Below are 16,822 nucleotides of genomic sequence, written 5' to 3' on the forward strand. Positions count from 1 at the left end.
GAAATTTTTCTCTTTGCAGTTTGGTTGAAGATTCTCCCATGTAATGCAGAAAGAGCACTTTTCTGGTCTGCTGACTTTGAAAAGTCAATGGTTTGCCAGCGCCTTAACCATGAACAAGATTTATTCTCTTAAGGATATCTTATCTTTTAAGTTCTCCCTTCTTCCCAAATCCTCGTGTCATGACATTTCTTCCCTATTTGAGCATAAGAACTGGGAAAAAAGATAATTTCTACATATTATATATATATATATATGTAAAGTTTAGTACAATATGCATATTTGTATATCTAAAATACAGTGATATTTCAGTGGTCTTCAAAGGCAATCGTTAACTTTGTTTTGTCAAACTGGATGGCACTAGCTGAAAATGGGAAAACTAATACTAGCAATTATGGAGATTAGCATTCATCTTTGATACATAATTGCAACTATGCGGTTAGTGCTTTTTATCTGCCTGCCTCCTGCTGATACAGGTGGCATGCAGTCGGGAGCTTCTCAAGGAAAGCACAATGTACGTGATTATTCTTACAAAAAGGGAAGGTAGAAGCAAGGCAGAAAATAACATGAAACAAAAGCAGAGTAGTTTTAGTCTCCTTACATCATAAAGGAAAAAAACACACAGGCTGAAAATAACTTCCATATTTTTAGGCATTTGTGAGTCACCTTAAATCTCTTATGGTACTTTACTAAACATTATATAAAAAACGTTTTATGAAGTCACAAATTAGTAAGTTGCTCCTTCTGATATGTTTCATTTTTTCTTTTAAACTTCTTCAGTGTATGGAGTCAGTTTTCCATCTTAGAATGTCAGTGTTGTGAAGTGAGCTATGTAGAAGAGAAAAGTCTGGGTAATGCTTCCTGAGGCTCTGTCAGCTTCCTGGAGGCTCATACATCTGAAGAGGAGGGCAGCTGAGGGGCCCAATCTCTGGCCTAAATGTACAGCCCTGTCCATGATATCCACATCGGTGAACTGTATTGGCTGCCGTGTTAGGCTGCCTTTGGAGTAGAGATGGTAAAGACTGATCAGAATGCAGTGACAAAGGAATCATGCCCATAGAAAGCTTGCATCCACGGTGCAAAAATGCTTGAGAGCTCTGCAGTGACAAAAGTCTCTAGCACCCCATAGGTGTCTTTTTTTTCTTCCCCTCAAACTTATGATGTTCAAACACTTTCATATCTCGTTGTAAATAAAACACTACAACTGAAAACAAGAGTAAAAAGGCTGGACACTTCTCAGCAGTGTGTGACAATAGGATGAGGGGAAATGGCCACAAACGGATGCATAGGAAGTTCTGCACAAATGTGTTTGGGAACTTCTTCACAGTACATTGACAGAGCACTGGCACAGCTGCATGGAGTGAAGTCTCCTTCTCTGGAGATGTTCAAGACCCACCTGGACACCTCCCTGTGCAACCTGGGCTAGGGAGCTGCTTTGGCAGGGGGTTGGACTCGATGATCTCTGGAGGTCCCTTCCAACCCCTACAATTCTGGGAAGTGTATATTATATGTGTGCTCTACCTTTAACACAGAAATATGTATACTGCATGTCATTAAGTCATCATCAGTCAACGAACAGAGTTGCTGAGTATGGGGAGTGTAAGGATTTTGTGGGAGTAAGGGAGGATATGGGTCTGTTTGCAAACACCAGGAGCTGCCCTCCTCCATCCTCATGCTGCTAATCCATGGGAAGGAAGTGCTTGGTTACCCTGCTGGAAAGATCCCAGCAGGCTTGGCCACTTTTTGACACATTTTAGAGACATGGTTTAGTGGTGTGTTGGTTGATGGTTGGACTAGGTGATCTTGGCGATTTTTCTGACTTTAATAATTCTATGATTTTATGGCTCTCTGAGGAATGCTTTTTCTTTCAATCAAATTTCAAATGATTTCTCCAAATTTTATGTTTTAGCTGTGTAAAATTGTTTAAAATGTTGAAATAATGGTGATAACAAGGAAAGTGATGCAAAATGTTTGTTAGTTGTTCTGATATTTAATTAATACCTAAAGGGTTATTGAATTAATAGACAAAACCTTTCAGCTGTAGCAATCATGATGTTATCCCGAACCAAATTCTAAATCTGCCAGAGCATGTTTTTCCACAGCAGAATAACAATACAGCTCATATTCTGTGAACTGTGATTTTTTTTTTCTGTGTACTTCTCAGTGAAACCATTCCAGGAAATGGCATAAAAGCAAGAGGACCATAGCTATACTGCTTGTTGTTCTGGTCCTTGACTGGGTACTCAGCTGCTGTGCACAGGAAAGTGAAGGCTGCTCCTTGAAAATGCAAGTGCTTGATGCAAATTTGATAGCTAAGTATTGTTCTCAGCAAAGCCAAATGAAGAGAAGCAGCGGTGTATTGTGTCCTTGTACAAACTCATGTATGATAACAGACTGCTCTGCCATGTTTTGCATTTTTTGGCATAACTCCTGTGAAACAGCCTCAGAGCTGACAATGTTCAGACTGCTCATTGCAATTTCATGTTTGTTGAGAGAACACCTCAAATGAAGTGGCACTAAAATATATTATTTATATATTTGGAATTGTTTTTTTAAACATTGTGCCTGTACTTCTGCTGCATGATTTATGCTTTGTAGAGCAGCAATAAAGGTCACAGATTTCCTTCTTTCTTTCTGTTTTTTCCCCTTCTCTTCCTTTCTTTTTTTCCTTTTGTTCTCTCTTCCTTTCCTCTTATAATTAGGATTTTTGTAATCATTACATTGATGTACAGAACATTGTATACTTTGGTATTTGCTGTCTGCAGAGTATTAAATTCAGAAACAACACAATATCTTATTTTTAAGGTATTCAAATAGAAAGTCTCCAAGCATACACTTAAGAGACTGCGGTTTGGTGTTTTGGCTAAAGTTCAAATCCTGAAGGAAAAAAAAAAAAGTTTTGAATAATACTGGTTCATTAAAATAATTTAAGAATTCTTAAGAAGGCTCACATATGAGGTGCCAGACTGTTTCTAAACCTCACTGAATAACGTCTCACAAAATTATGCAAATGCCAGTCAACTTCCAGTCAGACTGAACACTCATGGCTAGAACTTTGTGAAATATTATCACTAAGAAAAATATATTTTTAAAATTCCAGTCTTGATTAAATGAAACTTTGGAATGGGCTTGTGAACTATCAATGGAATTACTGTAAAACAATTTCTGCTCTCAGGATGTCTGTGTGAAATGAGCTGCCTTCTGCCACACCGAAATCTGAAGGCAGCACTGCTACAAAGTCAGTGCAACACACTGGCAGAAAAGCTTGAGGTGGTTCTTATCTCCGCTGCTGGCTAATCTCTGGACTTCAGACTTTTTATCACTTTTGACTCATTATGCATTACACACATATATGAGAAGGTCATTTTCTTTCACTTTCTCAGACTCTTTTCTCCTGGTTCCTCTTTTCCTGTACATTCCTTTTCTTATGGCATAGTGAAATGCGTGCCATCTCCTCTGCCAAACCATGGTCTCTCTCCAGTGTTTCCTCCATGAAGTTAATTTGCCCCACTGGTTTCATTGTTCAGACTTTGGGCTAATTGTCATTACTAGTGAGAGGCTGGAGCATTAAGCAGAGGCAGATCCAGAAATCAGAGCAGGTTGGTGCAGCAGTGGAGGAAGCTGGGAGTTAGCTTTTCACTGGTAAATACTGATGCAAAAATCTCTTGTCCCCTCTCATTTCCACTATTTACCTTCTGCCTAGTAACAAGCAGGAGGAAAAGGAACATCCATGATAGCATAGCAAATGGTCATAGAGGAAAATGTAACGATATCAAGCTGTTACAGTGAGATGTATAGAAATTCAGTGAGGTAAGAATTCTAGTGGGATATACTTTTTCCTGTATGGAATTTATCTTTGGCAAATTTGCTTTGGAGACTTTGAGAGATGCTAATGTACTCAGCTTCAGTCTTTGGCTTAAGTTTAGATTGGACAACTGACATTTACCTGTTCTCCAGAGTGAATTGTGATCTGTTGGATCATGGCACCAGCACGTCAGTGTGCTGTATATAACATGCTCTAACAGGCTTTATAAATAGCAAATGCATGTAGTCATGCTGACTGCTGATCATTTAAAAGAAATATGACAATGTATGGACACAGGATTCAAATACGTTTTTTTTCTTAATGTATTTATATGTCTTATTTTTCCTTCCATTAAAATCAGACTTTTAGATAACTCAAAACTAAAGTAGAAAGAATCAAAACAAGCTGCGACTCGAGGAACAATCTGTCCCTTTCTAAGAAGTATGTATATATCAAGCCAAGACAAAAAGACAGCTAATTCTTCCAAAGCCATATAGAGATATGTGCACTTTGCACCTGAGCTGTGGAGGTCTGTTTGGCTGTCTGCTACTCTGCCCCTTCAGGGAAGGAATGAGAATTCTTGTCCTGGAGATACTTTTCTTCCTCCCTTCAGTACTCCTCATGAAACAAGATTCAAAAGCTTGTGTACTACTGAGTTCATTGGCTGTCAAGGATATATTTCACAATTTCTGTTGGAATCTCTGCATTTTTTGAGAAGAGGTGGAAGGCACTGGCTTCTCTTAAATTACCACTGAAGTTTTCTTCAGAAAATGCTTGTTTGCATTGTGCCAAATACTTTTTGGTAGCTCTATGGAGCTGCTTTCTTTCTAAAGTTGAAAACATTTCTGCGGCATGTGGAGAAGTTAAATAAAGTTATAAAAAGTTTAATATTTGTATTAAAATGTTCAGTAGCATCCCAAATTTCAACAGATCTCCATTCTGCCAACCACTGGCAAACATATGATAAATTTTAGCACTTAGCCAGATAAGAAAATAGATAAGATGAAATACAGGAGGAAAGTTGTGGTAAAATGATTTGCTCAGACCAGCAGCAAAAATTAAGAGCAAGACTTGGTTTTCAGTCTGCGGGATCCTAGTTTTGCAATCTTGCTAGTAGGCCTGGCTTAAAAGTAGCTTTATATCCCATCCCCCCTTTATATTAAGGGATGTGCAACACCAATTGTTAACATCTTTTTCTTATTTGTTCTATAAAAGCTCTATCTTCCTCTGACTGAACAAGTTTTACATAGACACTTCAGAGGTTATTATTTGCAGAGGGAAAAATAACAAAGAAATAAATATTAAAAAAAAATTAAAATAAAAGGTAGGTATTTGCTCCCTGATTCTCAGAGTTGCTCAGACACATTGGTTCTCTTAAAATCAATAGGCATTAGATGTTAAGTCAATAAGAACTGGGGACTGGTTATGATGTCATAGTGACCTTTGACTACTCTTGAAGTTGAAAGGCACCTACAGAAACTCCTGAAGTCAGACAGGGATTTTCTTCCTGAATTTTTTTCAAGTGCAGTACTTTCTCACTGTCAAAAGGAGTTCAATAGCTAGAAAAACTTAAAAAATTTGGAAAGTTCAGTCTTTTAGTTTTATTTATTTATTTATTTTTGAGTGAGAAAAACTGTCTTTTGCGTACTTTTTAGGAAGAAATCAGAAATGTGAATTCTTGTGCTACTCACCATGCATCAGATTATTTATGTTTCAGAAATGTCTCTAATTTTCTTTGCTTCCTCCCCAAATTGCTTTAATCTAATTGATATAAGTATTTTTCTTTACTAATTCTCTGATGTATGTTATTAAAATGCCTGCCTCTTAGTAGTTATCCTGGGGAAAAAACATCTTCCTGGTATCACAGGGTGGGCAGAGCTACTTCACGGGGATGACAGCAGAATGTATTCTGGGGCACCTGTCTCTAATGCCAGCCACATATACATCAGGGTGATTCAGAAATAATTAGAGCACAATTATGGTCAAAATTACTCATTCGCTCTCAGAATTTCTTTGAAGTCAGGGCAATTTCACAAAAGTTAGTAGAAATGATCAATTTTAGCATGTAATGAATTTAAACTACTGTCTGGAATGAGTTTTGAATCAGTATGGGATAGATTTTCTTCATTTTCAGCATAGAAAAATACTGTTCCTTAATGTCAATCTCTGACAAGAATGCAGCGATGCCCACATACGCAGTTCCACTTAAGTCCGGCAGGACTTGAACAAAGCCACACGATGCTGCACGTTGACTGTATGTCAAGACATAATTTGTATCGACTGGGAGGTCTTAGTTCTTAGAAAATGCACAGACGTCTCTAGTACGCAAACATTTATGAGATTCTTGCCATTTTTTGTGGAAAGGGAAAAGTTTTAGGCTTCTTGACTAAGTACTTTTAAATTTGGTGTGCAACCAGTATACTTGTATGACTTATTTCTTGTAACTGTCCCCTAATAGAGAGCGCTGCAGCTTCATTTGCAATTCTAAGCCCCAGGGTAAACTATATAGATAAATCTTAGTGCCACAGTCCATTGAATTTTACCTAATATTATTCTTTTTTCCTTTGAGAGCTTTAAGAGGCTATGAGTTTCTTCATTGACTTTCATTATTCTTCTCCAACACATGAATATTTAATGGAGATTACTCAGGGCTGTTTAAACTCTTTATTAAAGAAATCACTAAATGTATACTGTAGTATCTATTTCGTGAGATGAACACAGGTATTTTCATCATTCCGGAAACATTATGTAATGACTTAAAATAGCATGGTAAAGTTATGAGGCTGTTTTTTTCAAACACGCTCCTAAAAACTACAATTGAAAATATTTTCAGATATTCATCAGACTTCAATATGGATACGTGGAAATAAACACATTTAGAGTACTGTCTCATTCCCATGTTCCTGTCTGAAGGCTCATCTGTAAAGTGCAGCTCCCAAACCCACGCGTGCTGTTTGGTCTATGAGAATTACTTTTCAATTACAAATGACTGTGGACTTCAGGTTCCACTGATTTATGAGATTCATTTTTCATTCTTCTCAAGCTGTTTTTACTGCATCCGTGTGATAATTTACCCTGGTATATAATTAGCTGTGCAATAGAGATGGAACAAAAAGGGGAGTGACTTTTATAAGTAAGAAGAGATAGGAGAAGGAAAAGTTGTATGTGATAGGCATTGATCACACCATCAATTAAATGATGGTGTACTATTTGCTAAGTGGAACATCGTTCCAGGCCTCTGGCACAGACCTTAAATCCTGGTCTTGAGAATTGGGAGTCCTGCTTATCTTTTTTTTCCAGCAACAAGCAGGTACTCATTAAGAGTTTCTGACACGTAATGAAAACAATATTCTGGTGCTTATTAGAGGAAAATGATAAACATACCTCTTTTCCCTCCATTGATGATGTGAATATTGGAAGATTAGTCAAAGCATGAGGAAGAACTTAAAAGAACTACTTAAAAAAAAGAAATCCTGTCACCATGGAGACTAATTAACTGTAGATGATACGACATAAAACTCTTCCCCATGTAAGTATAATGGAAAATGTTATAAAAAGAACTCTCTTCCAAAGAACATAACCCACAGATAATCCAGTTTCCTCTACCTAATGGTTCACTTCTTCTTTGACCTAGCTTGTCTTAACCTGAAGTGTGGAAGAAGGCTGCAATTGAATTATAATTAGGACTTAGAGTTCGCTCTGTTCCGCAGTTTTGTAAAACAAGTATACAGGATGAGATTGAGAGTTACTGATGTGTAAAAGCAGATAAACAGATAAAATGATGGTAGTAGCTCTTTCATAGACTAAATATGGCAGAAGCCACTGAACTGCTGTGTTTGTTGGTATACGTGCAGTCATACTGAGAAAGGCACCATTGCACTCTGTTTTACATAAGCCTCAGTTTTAACTTTTCAGCCATCTGTGGTTATGAAAAGGACCTAGAAGACCTTGCTGCCTATAGATTTTGGAGGAAAGCATATCATGCATGCAATAGCAGCAAAAGATTTCAGACTGCTTACTGATGCATTTAAACACCAATGTAGAAATCATTAAGGTTCAATGGGTGTTCAGCCCTTAACTTCTTTGCTAAGCACAAAAAAGTTTGGCTTAGGTCAGAGCTGTGGTTTCAGTGTGTGTTGGATAATGGTAGTTCAGTGCACAGTGAGGAAATTCCTTTCAGCAACTGGTAAGAAACAGGAGGAACTGAATCACAGTTATTAAAGGACTGGTCTAGATTTTTATGAGATTTTACAGCTTGTGAGCATTTCAGTTACCATTTTCTAATTTTGAAAGAACATTTTGTACACTTTATATTGTAGAGGTATTTCTTTCTTTCCAATTTGGACTATCAGCATGGCAAATATATTTTGTTTGAGGTCAAGCTACTTCAGAAAATCACATTTAATCTCTCTTGCCACAGTTAATGGATATGAGTGAAAGTGTTCAGTCTTGATCAAAGACCATGTAATCATTTTAATCTTAGTTTTTAAGTGATCTGTTTTTTCTCCAAGAATGGATATATTTGCTTTCTTAAATTATCATTTAAATGGAGAACATTCAATATAACTAAGTATTGTATCTGCTAAGAGTATTATATCTTTCCTTCCTATTTGCTGCAGAACCAGAGGAGGGATCTGTAGCACTAAGGAACTGGAGACAAATTCTTTTAGTATTTACTGTGCAAAAAAGACAAAAAGGCATAACAAAACATTCATTTCTTGAATCAGCCCATGACGTGCTGTGTTCTTTGGAGCCCTGGGCAAAAATGTGAATGCTGTTCTGGAGCTTTTCTAATGTCAGCCTTTCCCTGGCTCCTCCCCTCGTGAATTATTATTACTGATTACATCTTCAATTATTCTTAATAGTGACCTTTCCTCAGCGCTTTCCAGCAGAAAAGCCCTACATCATTGCAATCACGGCATTAGTAATCAGGCAAGTTAACAGCATTTTCACCCACCACAAAGCAATTCCTTTCCTTACTGGTAGACAGGCTCAGGGCTAATTATATGCAAAAGAAAAGGTGTACTTTATTTCCCTCCCTCCCCGATGCAGAAAAGACATGGAAGGCCCATTGCACAGTGAGAAATGGTATCATACGTTAGAGCATTTTTGCACTGTTTTGAGTACATAGTGTGTCAGTCCATTCATGTTGAAGAACAAGTGTTATAAAGGGTGTAATTGAAGCCCTCATATGAACTGTGATCGAGGCTTTAGGAGCACGTCGTGGCTGTGAGCTTAGTACTGACATTTTCTTGTTTTGAATGAGAACTCCTTATTTCCACAGTGAATTATTCTGGCGAGGATCATATTTTAATATACAGTATGTATAATGAATGATTGGAAGAATCATTAATTCAGAGTTAGGAAAGTGTTCATATCATATGTTAACACTTGTGGGAAATCTGTCTGTCCTTTGGAAACTTTTCATATAAGAAATTGTCTTCCAGTTAACCACTGCCAGCATTTCTTGTGTCATCTTTTTGATTGTTGGTTTTGATTACAGCAAGGCCTGGTTTCTTCACCAGGTATCAGTGCTCTGTTGTGCTAAGCTTTGTACACATGCACACAAATATAAGAAAAATAAAGGAACCTCCGTCTCAGGAGTTTACAGTATTACAAAAAATATTAAGCACCTGTTACTTTTGAAAACATAAAAGATGGAATAAATGCAGAAAGTCAAAACTCTGTACTTGTTATGCTTGTCTCAAGTGAGAAAAGATCATTTAGCATTGTGTACTCTCTAATATTATTTTTGAACAAAGAAATATGCTTTGATTCATAGTTAAACTACTGTTTAAAGCTGTTTTTGATAAAGTGTCAGAGTTTCCAATGTCTTTGTGAAATGCTTGTTTCAGCGAGGAGGATTCTAGATATCCTGAGAAACCAAGAAAGAAAAACAAAAGAAAACGTGTAAACTTACTCCACTCCTGAGCACAGGGAGCAAGGTGCAACAAATTCTACCTGTTTCTTGAACTCTTCAGCACCTCATCAGCAGGTGATGAATGAGGAATGCCCAAGTGTGCTGGAAGAGGTGCTAGAGGGCACCTGTAGAAGAGGTTGAGAATGGAGATCCAGTAATCAAACAATGAAAAATGTTTTAACAGACAGGCTGTTCATAGTCACGAGCAAAGGGAGGACCAAGGGTAGGAAACGTACTGCCTGATTAATATATGTTGAGAGAGACAGAAAGCAGCAAAATGGGGTTTTTTTTGGAGAGTAGAAGAGAATAGGTAGGAGGTAGGAAATGTACTTATGAAAAAGAGAATGGAGGAGTTCAGAACAGGATTAAAAGAGAAGCTAGGAAAAAAAAAGAGGAAAGGAGAAGGAGATAAAAAGGAAAGTTAGAGAACTAAGGAATGTCTAAATTTCTTATCAAAGTGAATAACAAAGCAAAGCTGAAGAGAATAAACAACAGTTGTTTTCACAAACAATTGATGTTTTTTGAGTAACTATTAGTATGTTACACCTGCAGCACCTATAACGATACATAGGGGAAAAAAGCTGTGCTTGTAGTTCTGGGTAATCCTACATTTCTTAAACATAGATGTTGAGCAGACACATGAGGATGTGTTAGATGGGTCACAGCTGCAGCAGACTGACATTTTTTTCCACATACACCAGTGAGAAGAGCATTACGCTTTCATTTTTCTGCATGCAAGTCATGCTTCTTTCTCCCCATCAGTTTATTTTATCATTCACATTATACACTATCTTACTTTCTCCAGTTCAAAGTATCGCTGCTATATGAACTCAATACTTTTAAAAATGTTATTCTTAAACATTTCTTAAAACAACCACATGAAAAAAAAAATAAAACAACACAACTTCCCACAAGCCATCTATTTAAAGCATTCTCAGGTGGTACTAAGGAACCAGGGAGCCCATCAGGCATGCCCAGTGCTGGTACAGCCAGGTGGTTTCTTTTTTTCTCATTAGCAGTTTTTAGCAGAATTTACCCTTTAAGGTTTCCTTACCAGAGAGCAAATAAACTGGAGAAAAGGAAGGGGATGTGGAGTGACTTTTGATTCTGGATTATTAAAAATGCTAATTTGTATTAGCATATTTTTAAAGTCTGTATGATTTAAAATTTTATGGTGAGGGCTGATTATTATCCACTGTGAAGATGAAGAGTAATTAGTTGGCTACAAGGTTGTTGAATGAAGCTCGTGAGAGAGGGGAAAGCCCCAACAACAGTAAGGATTTACAAGGTTTGTCTTTTCCTTGTTCTTAACTGATAAACATGGAAGAAGTTTAGCTATTGTTGTCTTCTGCTTGTTTTCTTATTTTGATTTTGTAAGATAATTTTTGATAATAAAAGCTGCAGGAATATACGTACACATATGAGTTGTAGCTAATAAAGCTGTTAGACTACTCAAATTCTATTAAGTGAGACACATGTAAAGTCTAATTGTTACAGGTTGGTTAAATGGGAGAGAAAGAAATGTGATGCAGCATATTCGTGCAAAGGATTTTATAAAATTGTCTTCTTCATAATTCAATTGTTGTGACTTTCTCTAGATAGAGATCTAATGACTTCAGTTGACTTGCCTGTTAACAATATTCCACGTAGGCATGCTGTGATGTGTAGCTCAGCCATCTACCCTGATTTTAGGCAGAAGAGTTGATTACGTTTACAATTGTGCTTGTTTTTGTGGGTGCTGGTGTTCCTACCCACAACTGTGTTATTGTTCCAAACTTCTGAGTTACCACTGAGACTTGGATTTAGTAAATAGGGACATATAGCTGCTAATGGAAAGGCAATTTTTAATGCCCAGTAATTTTATTAGGTGATAAAGTCTTTGCTATTCCTTGATTTTGTTGTTAGTCACTTCTATGACTGTTTTCTTGGGGGAACATATGGGGCTAGCTGGATGTAGTTTTGATGCTGTAATGCTAGGTACTTTTATTTCCATCTTGCTGCATAAATGAGGTATTTGAACATGCTCCTTTCTGCAGTAGAAGAACTTGGAGATCTTAATTTGGCATATTTAGAGGCATAATCAAGTAAGTGCATTTGCGTACCTATGCAGGCTAGTTTTCTTCAGCTGGTTGAAGCTGTACAGAGAATTTATTGTAGGGCTGCTGTAATTTTGATCCCATAAGGCATGAACTGCATTAAGTGCCTACTGGAGACAATGCTTCTTCGCTCTTCAGCAGTGACTTATTGCTGTCATTACTATTAGTTGGTAAATGATATTTAAAATGAAATACGTTGTCTTAATGTCCCAGCAGTAACAACAAAAGATAAATTAGTAGTTAAATTAGTACATTGACTGGTTGGGTGAATTATATGTAACAATCAACACCAGCGGTAACTTGAGATACAGTATTTTTCAAGGAGTTTTCAAGGTCACTGTGGGCTATTTTTGGGTATTCATTGGTGGGTACAGTTTTCCATACCATTTACTTGATTAATTTGCTCTAAATTTTCAAGGCTAATGACGTCAACTAGAAACAGTCAGCAATTAATAATCAACTATTATTAAAGGAAGCATTAAAATGTAATGAAATCGGTTTTTTTGTTACTTTTCATGGAAAACATTAGGGGATAACATGAAGCATTTCTAGCAAAGTCAGAGTTGATTTGAATCTAAGTTCTGTACTGATGTGGTCAGGCTTATTATTTCTTTGTATCTGGATATATAAATCTAGTTCACTTTAAATCTGTTTTTTTTCTGCTTCTGAGTTGATCAGTATATTAGGGGATGGCTAATATCTCACAGGTGGCTTTGGGAGCTGTATAGAAGGCCTGCAATCACCTGTCTTTCCAAGTGTTTCAAAAGCAGAAGAGTTTGCATGAACCCATAGATGCTTGTACCTGGAGACTCCTCTAGAATCGCTTGTGGTTGAAACTTCTCATTCAACACTTCTAGGATCTGCAGCATGGCCACCACAGGGTGAAAAAGGAAGGTTGGAGCTTATGACCTTAAAGGTCCCTTCCAAGCTAAGCCAATCTGTGATAAATCAACTGCAGGGTTTCTGTTTTCCCTTGGACTTGTGAAACTTCCTGGGAGGAAATGTTCATCTCAGGCTTTCAGTTCTGACCCCTTTGCAATCTGTCAGGAAAACAAAGCAGACAAATTTTATCAGAGTTTTTTTTACCTAACCATAAAAACTTTCTTTTAGAAGAAATGGCAGTTTCAAATCCCTGAAAACAGGAATACTGAAGCGTGTTTGTCATCTGCCTAGTCTGCATTAGTACTTGAAATCTTGTTTTTTTTTTTTCCTGCAGACTTTCAAATTTTAAGTGATCATTCCTAGACTTTAAATTATAGCTCCTAATATGCTGCGTAGTGAGTGCTGGTGTGTTCTGGCCATTGTATGTTGTCATTCTCCTCTTATGTTCTTTATGAGCTAATACATAGTTAAGGCTTCCTTCTGCTTTGCTGGGTTGGCACCAAGCTGCAGTCAGCTTTCTTCAGGCAGTTTTCAGGCACTGATTCAGGTCAAACAGCTGCTACAGTACACTTTTCTGGAATAAAATTACAAATATCTCAAAAATATCACAAACTGGAGCTGTTGGCTGCTTAGATACATGCTGACCTGCTTGCAGGATCTTTCTGAGTATGAAACTTCTACCTTTTAAGGGTATACCCACAGTGTATTGGTGGATAGGTAAAAGGGGAAAAGAGCACTTCTATCAGCGTAGGTATTGTAGGATGTTTACTTTGTAAAGTGTCTGTGGTCTTTGTAGGCAGGGGCAGGGATAGACGTAAGGGGTTGTGCAAGTGCACCATTGCCACTTGAATTTGTGTAGATATGCTTGCTTAGCTCAAACCTAGCACAGTGCTAATAAATCCTGCTGAGAGACATAATATATTAGTTCAGGCTTAATGATGTGCTAATACAGGTACCGGCTGAAAGGCTGTGTGAACGTGCATAAGTCATCCTTTCTGAAATCTTCTAGTGGAGTTTGGACTTGAGTAATTAATGGGAAGAGCCTTGAGCCTTTTGTTTTCTTTTTGGTGAGGGAATCACTCTCTCTTCAGAAGCACAAATATATTAAGTAGATGTGGTCTAATGTTAGATGTGGTGAAGTTCTTATCTGGTTTCTGATGCACAGAGGGAATCTACTCAAGACCACTTTATTTCTGTAACTCTGAGTCCACTCATAAAGGTACTTCCCAGACTTGTTAAAAGGTTTAATTGTAGAAATACTTTCTCTAGGGCAGGTCCTGTGTTTAAAATACAGCCTTGTTCTTTGGGGTTCATAGAGTCCATAAATTTGTTTGAGTTGGAAGGGACCCTTAGTTTTTCTAGTCCAATTCTTCTGCAGTGAGCAGGAACATATGCAGCAGTATCAAATTGCTCAGAGCCCTTCACCCTGTCCTTGAATGGCTCTCCAAGGATGAAGCATCCACCACAGTTAATCAGATCCTAATTGTGAGAGCACGAAATGAACCAACTACTGGTTGGATTAACAGAGCACACGGTCCTGACTGTATTGTGATACTTCCAATTGCCCCAGTGCTTGATGTGTGTCCCTGTCCCCCAGTGTGGAGTGACCAGAGTGGGGAGCATCATGCTTTTCTGCTGCTCTCAGGAATGTGAGCTCATTTTGCCTAGAGACAGGAGCTAATATGAGTGTCTCATACCTGATTTGGTGGTATCAGTAATGGGTGGATTTCCACTGTGAAGATGCATCCAAGTGGATGAGCTGAGCTCGCTAAGCTGGATGCTGTTTCTAGGGCAAGGTGTGGGCTGGCATAAGCAGGAGCTGCAGAGGAAACAGTTCTGGTGCAAATTTCCTGCTTCACAGGGGAGGGGAAGCCTACCCTAGAAGCTGTGCTGGTTTGTCAGCTTCATTTTCAAGTCTTTCTACAAAGAGTAAGTGTTCCTGAGGACCTAAGCAGAGCCTGGAGCTTTTTTCACCTGTTTTGAGCAATTTGTACTGAACTTGTGGATTTATCTCACTGCGATGTAAATTGCTTGAGGAAACTCCTGATTTCTGGTAGTATGTTGCAGTGTTACTCTGCTGTCAAATAATATTGTGTTCAAAATTAGGGAATATAAGGTTCCTTGAATTTTTAAATGAGAGAAAAGTACTGAGAATACCTGAACCCTTAGCAGAGAAATGAGGAGAAGAGAACCATCAAAGGTTATTCTGACTGTAACCAGTTAGAAGTAGGGGCTATCTAACCAGTTCATTTCCCCATTCTTACCATTCTGTACAGCCCAATTTAGATTCCTAAAGGCATCCAATTGTCTGACTTCTGCTAAGAATTAAATAGCCTGAGGGGACTTCAGTCTGTGCTAATTATCCACAGTTTGAAACTTGTATTAATTTTTACCTTTCTATTGTGTTTTTAGGCTGCCTGGTTGAAGATGATCTTTGCAAATCTTTTGAAATCTGTGTAAATGGTAAGTCTGGAATGTTTTGTTTGCTGACTCCTGTCCTCTGCTGTGTAACTTATATATGGCTGATTTAATAAGCTGAATCTGTTTGAATGAGGGAGGTGGGAAGAAAAAACTCACCAAGTAGCTACGACTATTCTGGTCAGCAGTCAGAGATAACTTAATATACTTTGTTTAAATAATCTCTCCACCTTGAACAACATCCACTCCTATAGTGAGAATTGGTTTTTAATTAAATTAAACACACTGAAAGAGGCTAAAATTTAATTTGTCTTAATAACGAATAAAAATAACATAAGTCACTCATCATCTTAGAGGACGATGTTGAGTAATTACCAGTCTTCTTCTATTAAAAAGTTACTTTTATAGTGAGGAAGAAGGTCTCAGTGGAAGACTATCATTGTTCTTAATTACACTGCTTACTTTTTCTGTAATTTCACTTGATCTAACACTGCAGAAGCAGCTTTGTGCTCACTTTCAGTTTCCTTCAGTAAGCTCTTAGGTTTTTAAAGCTAACACACATGTATGCGTACCAGTGTAATGGAACAGTAGGAATGACTCTTTTGACAGTAGTCTAAAGTTATTTTATTGTGCTACATGAGATCATGCAAGTCCCAAGCCTAACCATTTTTAGAGAGATCTTCTGAAGCAATTACTCCTGTTGGGTCTGTAGATCCACAACTATGATTTCAAGTGTTATATAGAAAATTTCTCTTGGTGAATGTCTGACAAAGCAGAAACATTTCTTCCATCAAAGACAGGTGCCAATATATATTATAAATGAATATATATATATATATATAATAAATGAACTTTGTTAAAATCCTAATGAAAAGAACATTTAAGGTGAATTTGAGTTTTCCAGTGTTTTTCAGTATCAGTCAAATACACACAAGGGGGAGGGAATGAAAGGGAGAAATATGTCTGAGGAGTTTGGAGGAATTAAGATCTGTATAAAGATAGATACAGTATGTTTATTAATATCTCCAAAAATAATTCTAGTGTGAAATCATACCTTCAGTTGCATCTATAATGTGCTGAAATTCTATTTGGAGATTTTGTGCTTGACAGAAAATAGTAAAGTAGCAGTTTTCTGCAGTGGTGCATTCTGTTGGTCACAATCATCTTGACTTCCTAACTGTGGTCTTCCCAATGCAAGTATGATTAATAGGGTTTTATGGTTGGCCACAGCTATATCTGGCTAACTGAATGTAATGGAGAAAGATTACAGCAGATTTTTTTGTTGTTGTTTTTAACCACTTAAAAGGTCTGGCCTTAAAGGTTGCTTGATAACTTCTTTCTCTGAACCTTTTTCCTTAATTAAAAATATGGTTTCTTAAAAGCTGACATTTTTATGGAGTACAAAATTAAACTGTCGATTTCGTCTTTGAATTCAGAATGGACATCTTCTGTAGATCTAGTGTTATTTAGGTACAGCTGTAACTTATAGAATGGTTTGGGTTGAAAGGGACCTTTAAGATCATCTAGTTACAGCCCAGCTGCTATAGGCAGGGACACCTGCCTCTAGACCAAGTTGCTCAAAGCCCCATCCAGCCTGGCCTTGATTGCTTCCAGGGAGGGGGCATCCACAATTTAATGGTCAGTAATGAATAATCAAGATTATCTGTGATACTTTGTATGGTTGACCTTAATTAAAAATATATA

General features: G+C 37.5%; 1 protein-coding gene across 1 annotated transcript in view; it reads left to right on the forward strand.

Annotated features, from left to right (window-relative positions):
- The first annotated feature begins 430 nt into the window (after positions 1-430).
- Positions 431-16,822, forward strand: part of PTPRN2 (protein tyrosine phosphatase receptor type N2) — a 568,252-nt gene continuing 551,860 nt past the window's right edge. The window contains exons 1-3 of the mRNA XM_065731219.1: positions 431-540; positions 778-848; positions 15,113-15,163. Coding sequence (XP_065587291.1) covers positions 431-540; positions 778-848; positions 15,113-15,163 — 232 coding nt within the window. The remainder of the gene's footprint in view (positions 541-777; positions 849-15,112; positions 15,164-16,822) is intronic.

Source organism: Cyrtonyx montezumae, unplaced genomic scaffold, assembly GCF_038088225.1.
Source record: "Cyrtonyx montezumae isolate F1298 unplaced genomic scaffold, pur_monq_1.0 scaffold_14, whole genome shotgun sequence".
NCBI classification, from domain to species: Eukaryota; Metazoa; Chordata; class Aves; order Galliformes; family Odontophoridae; genus Cyrtonyx; species Cyrtonyx montezumae.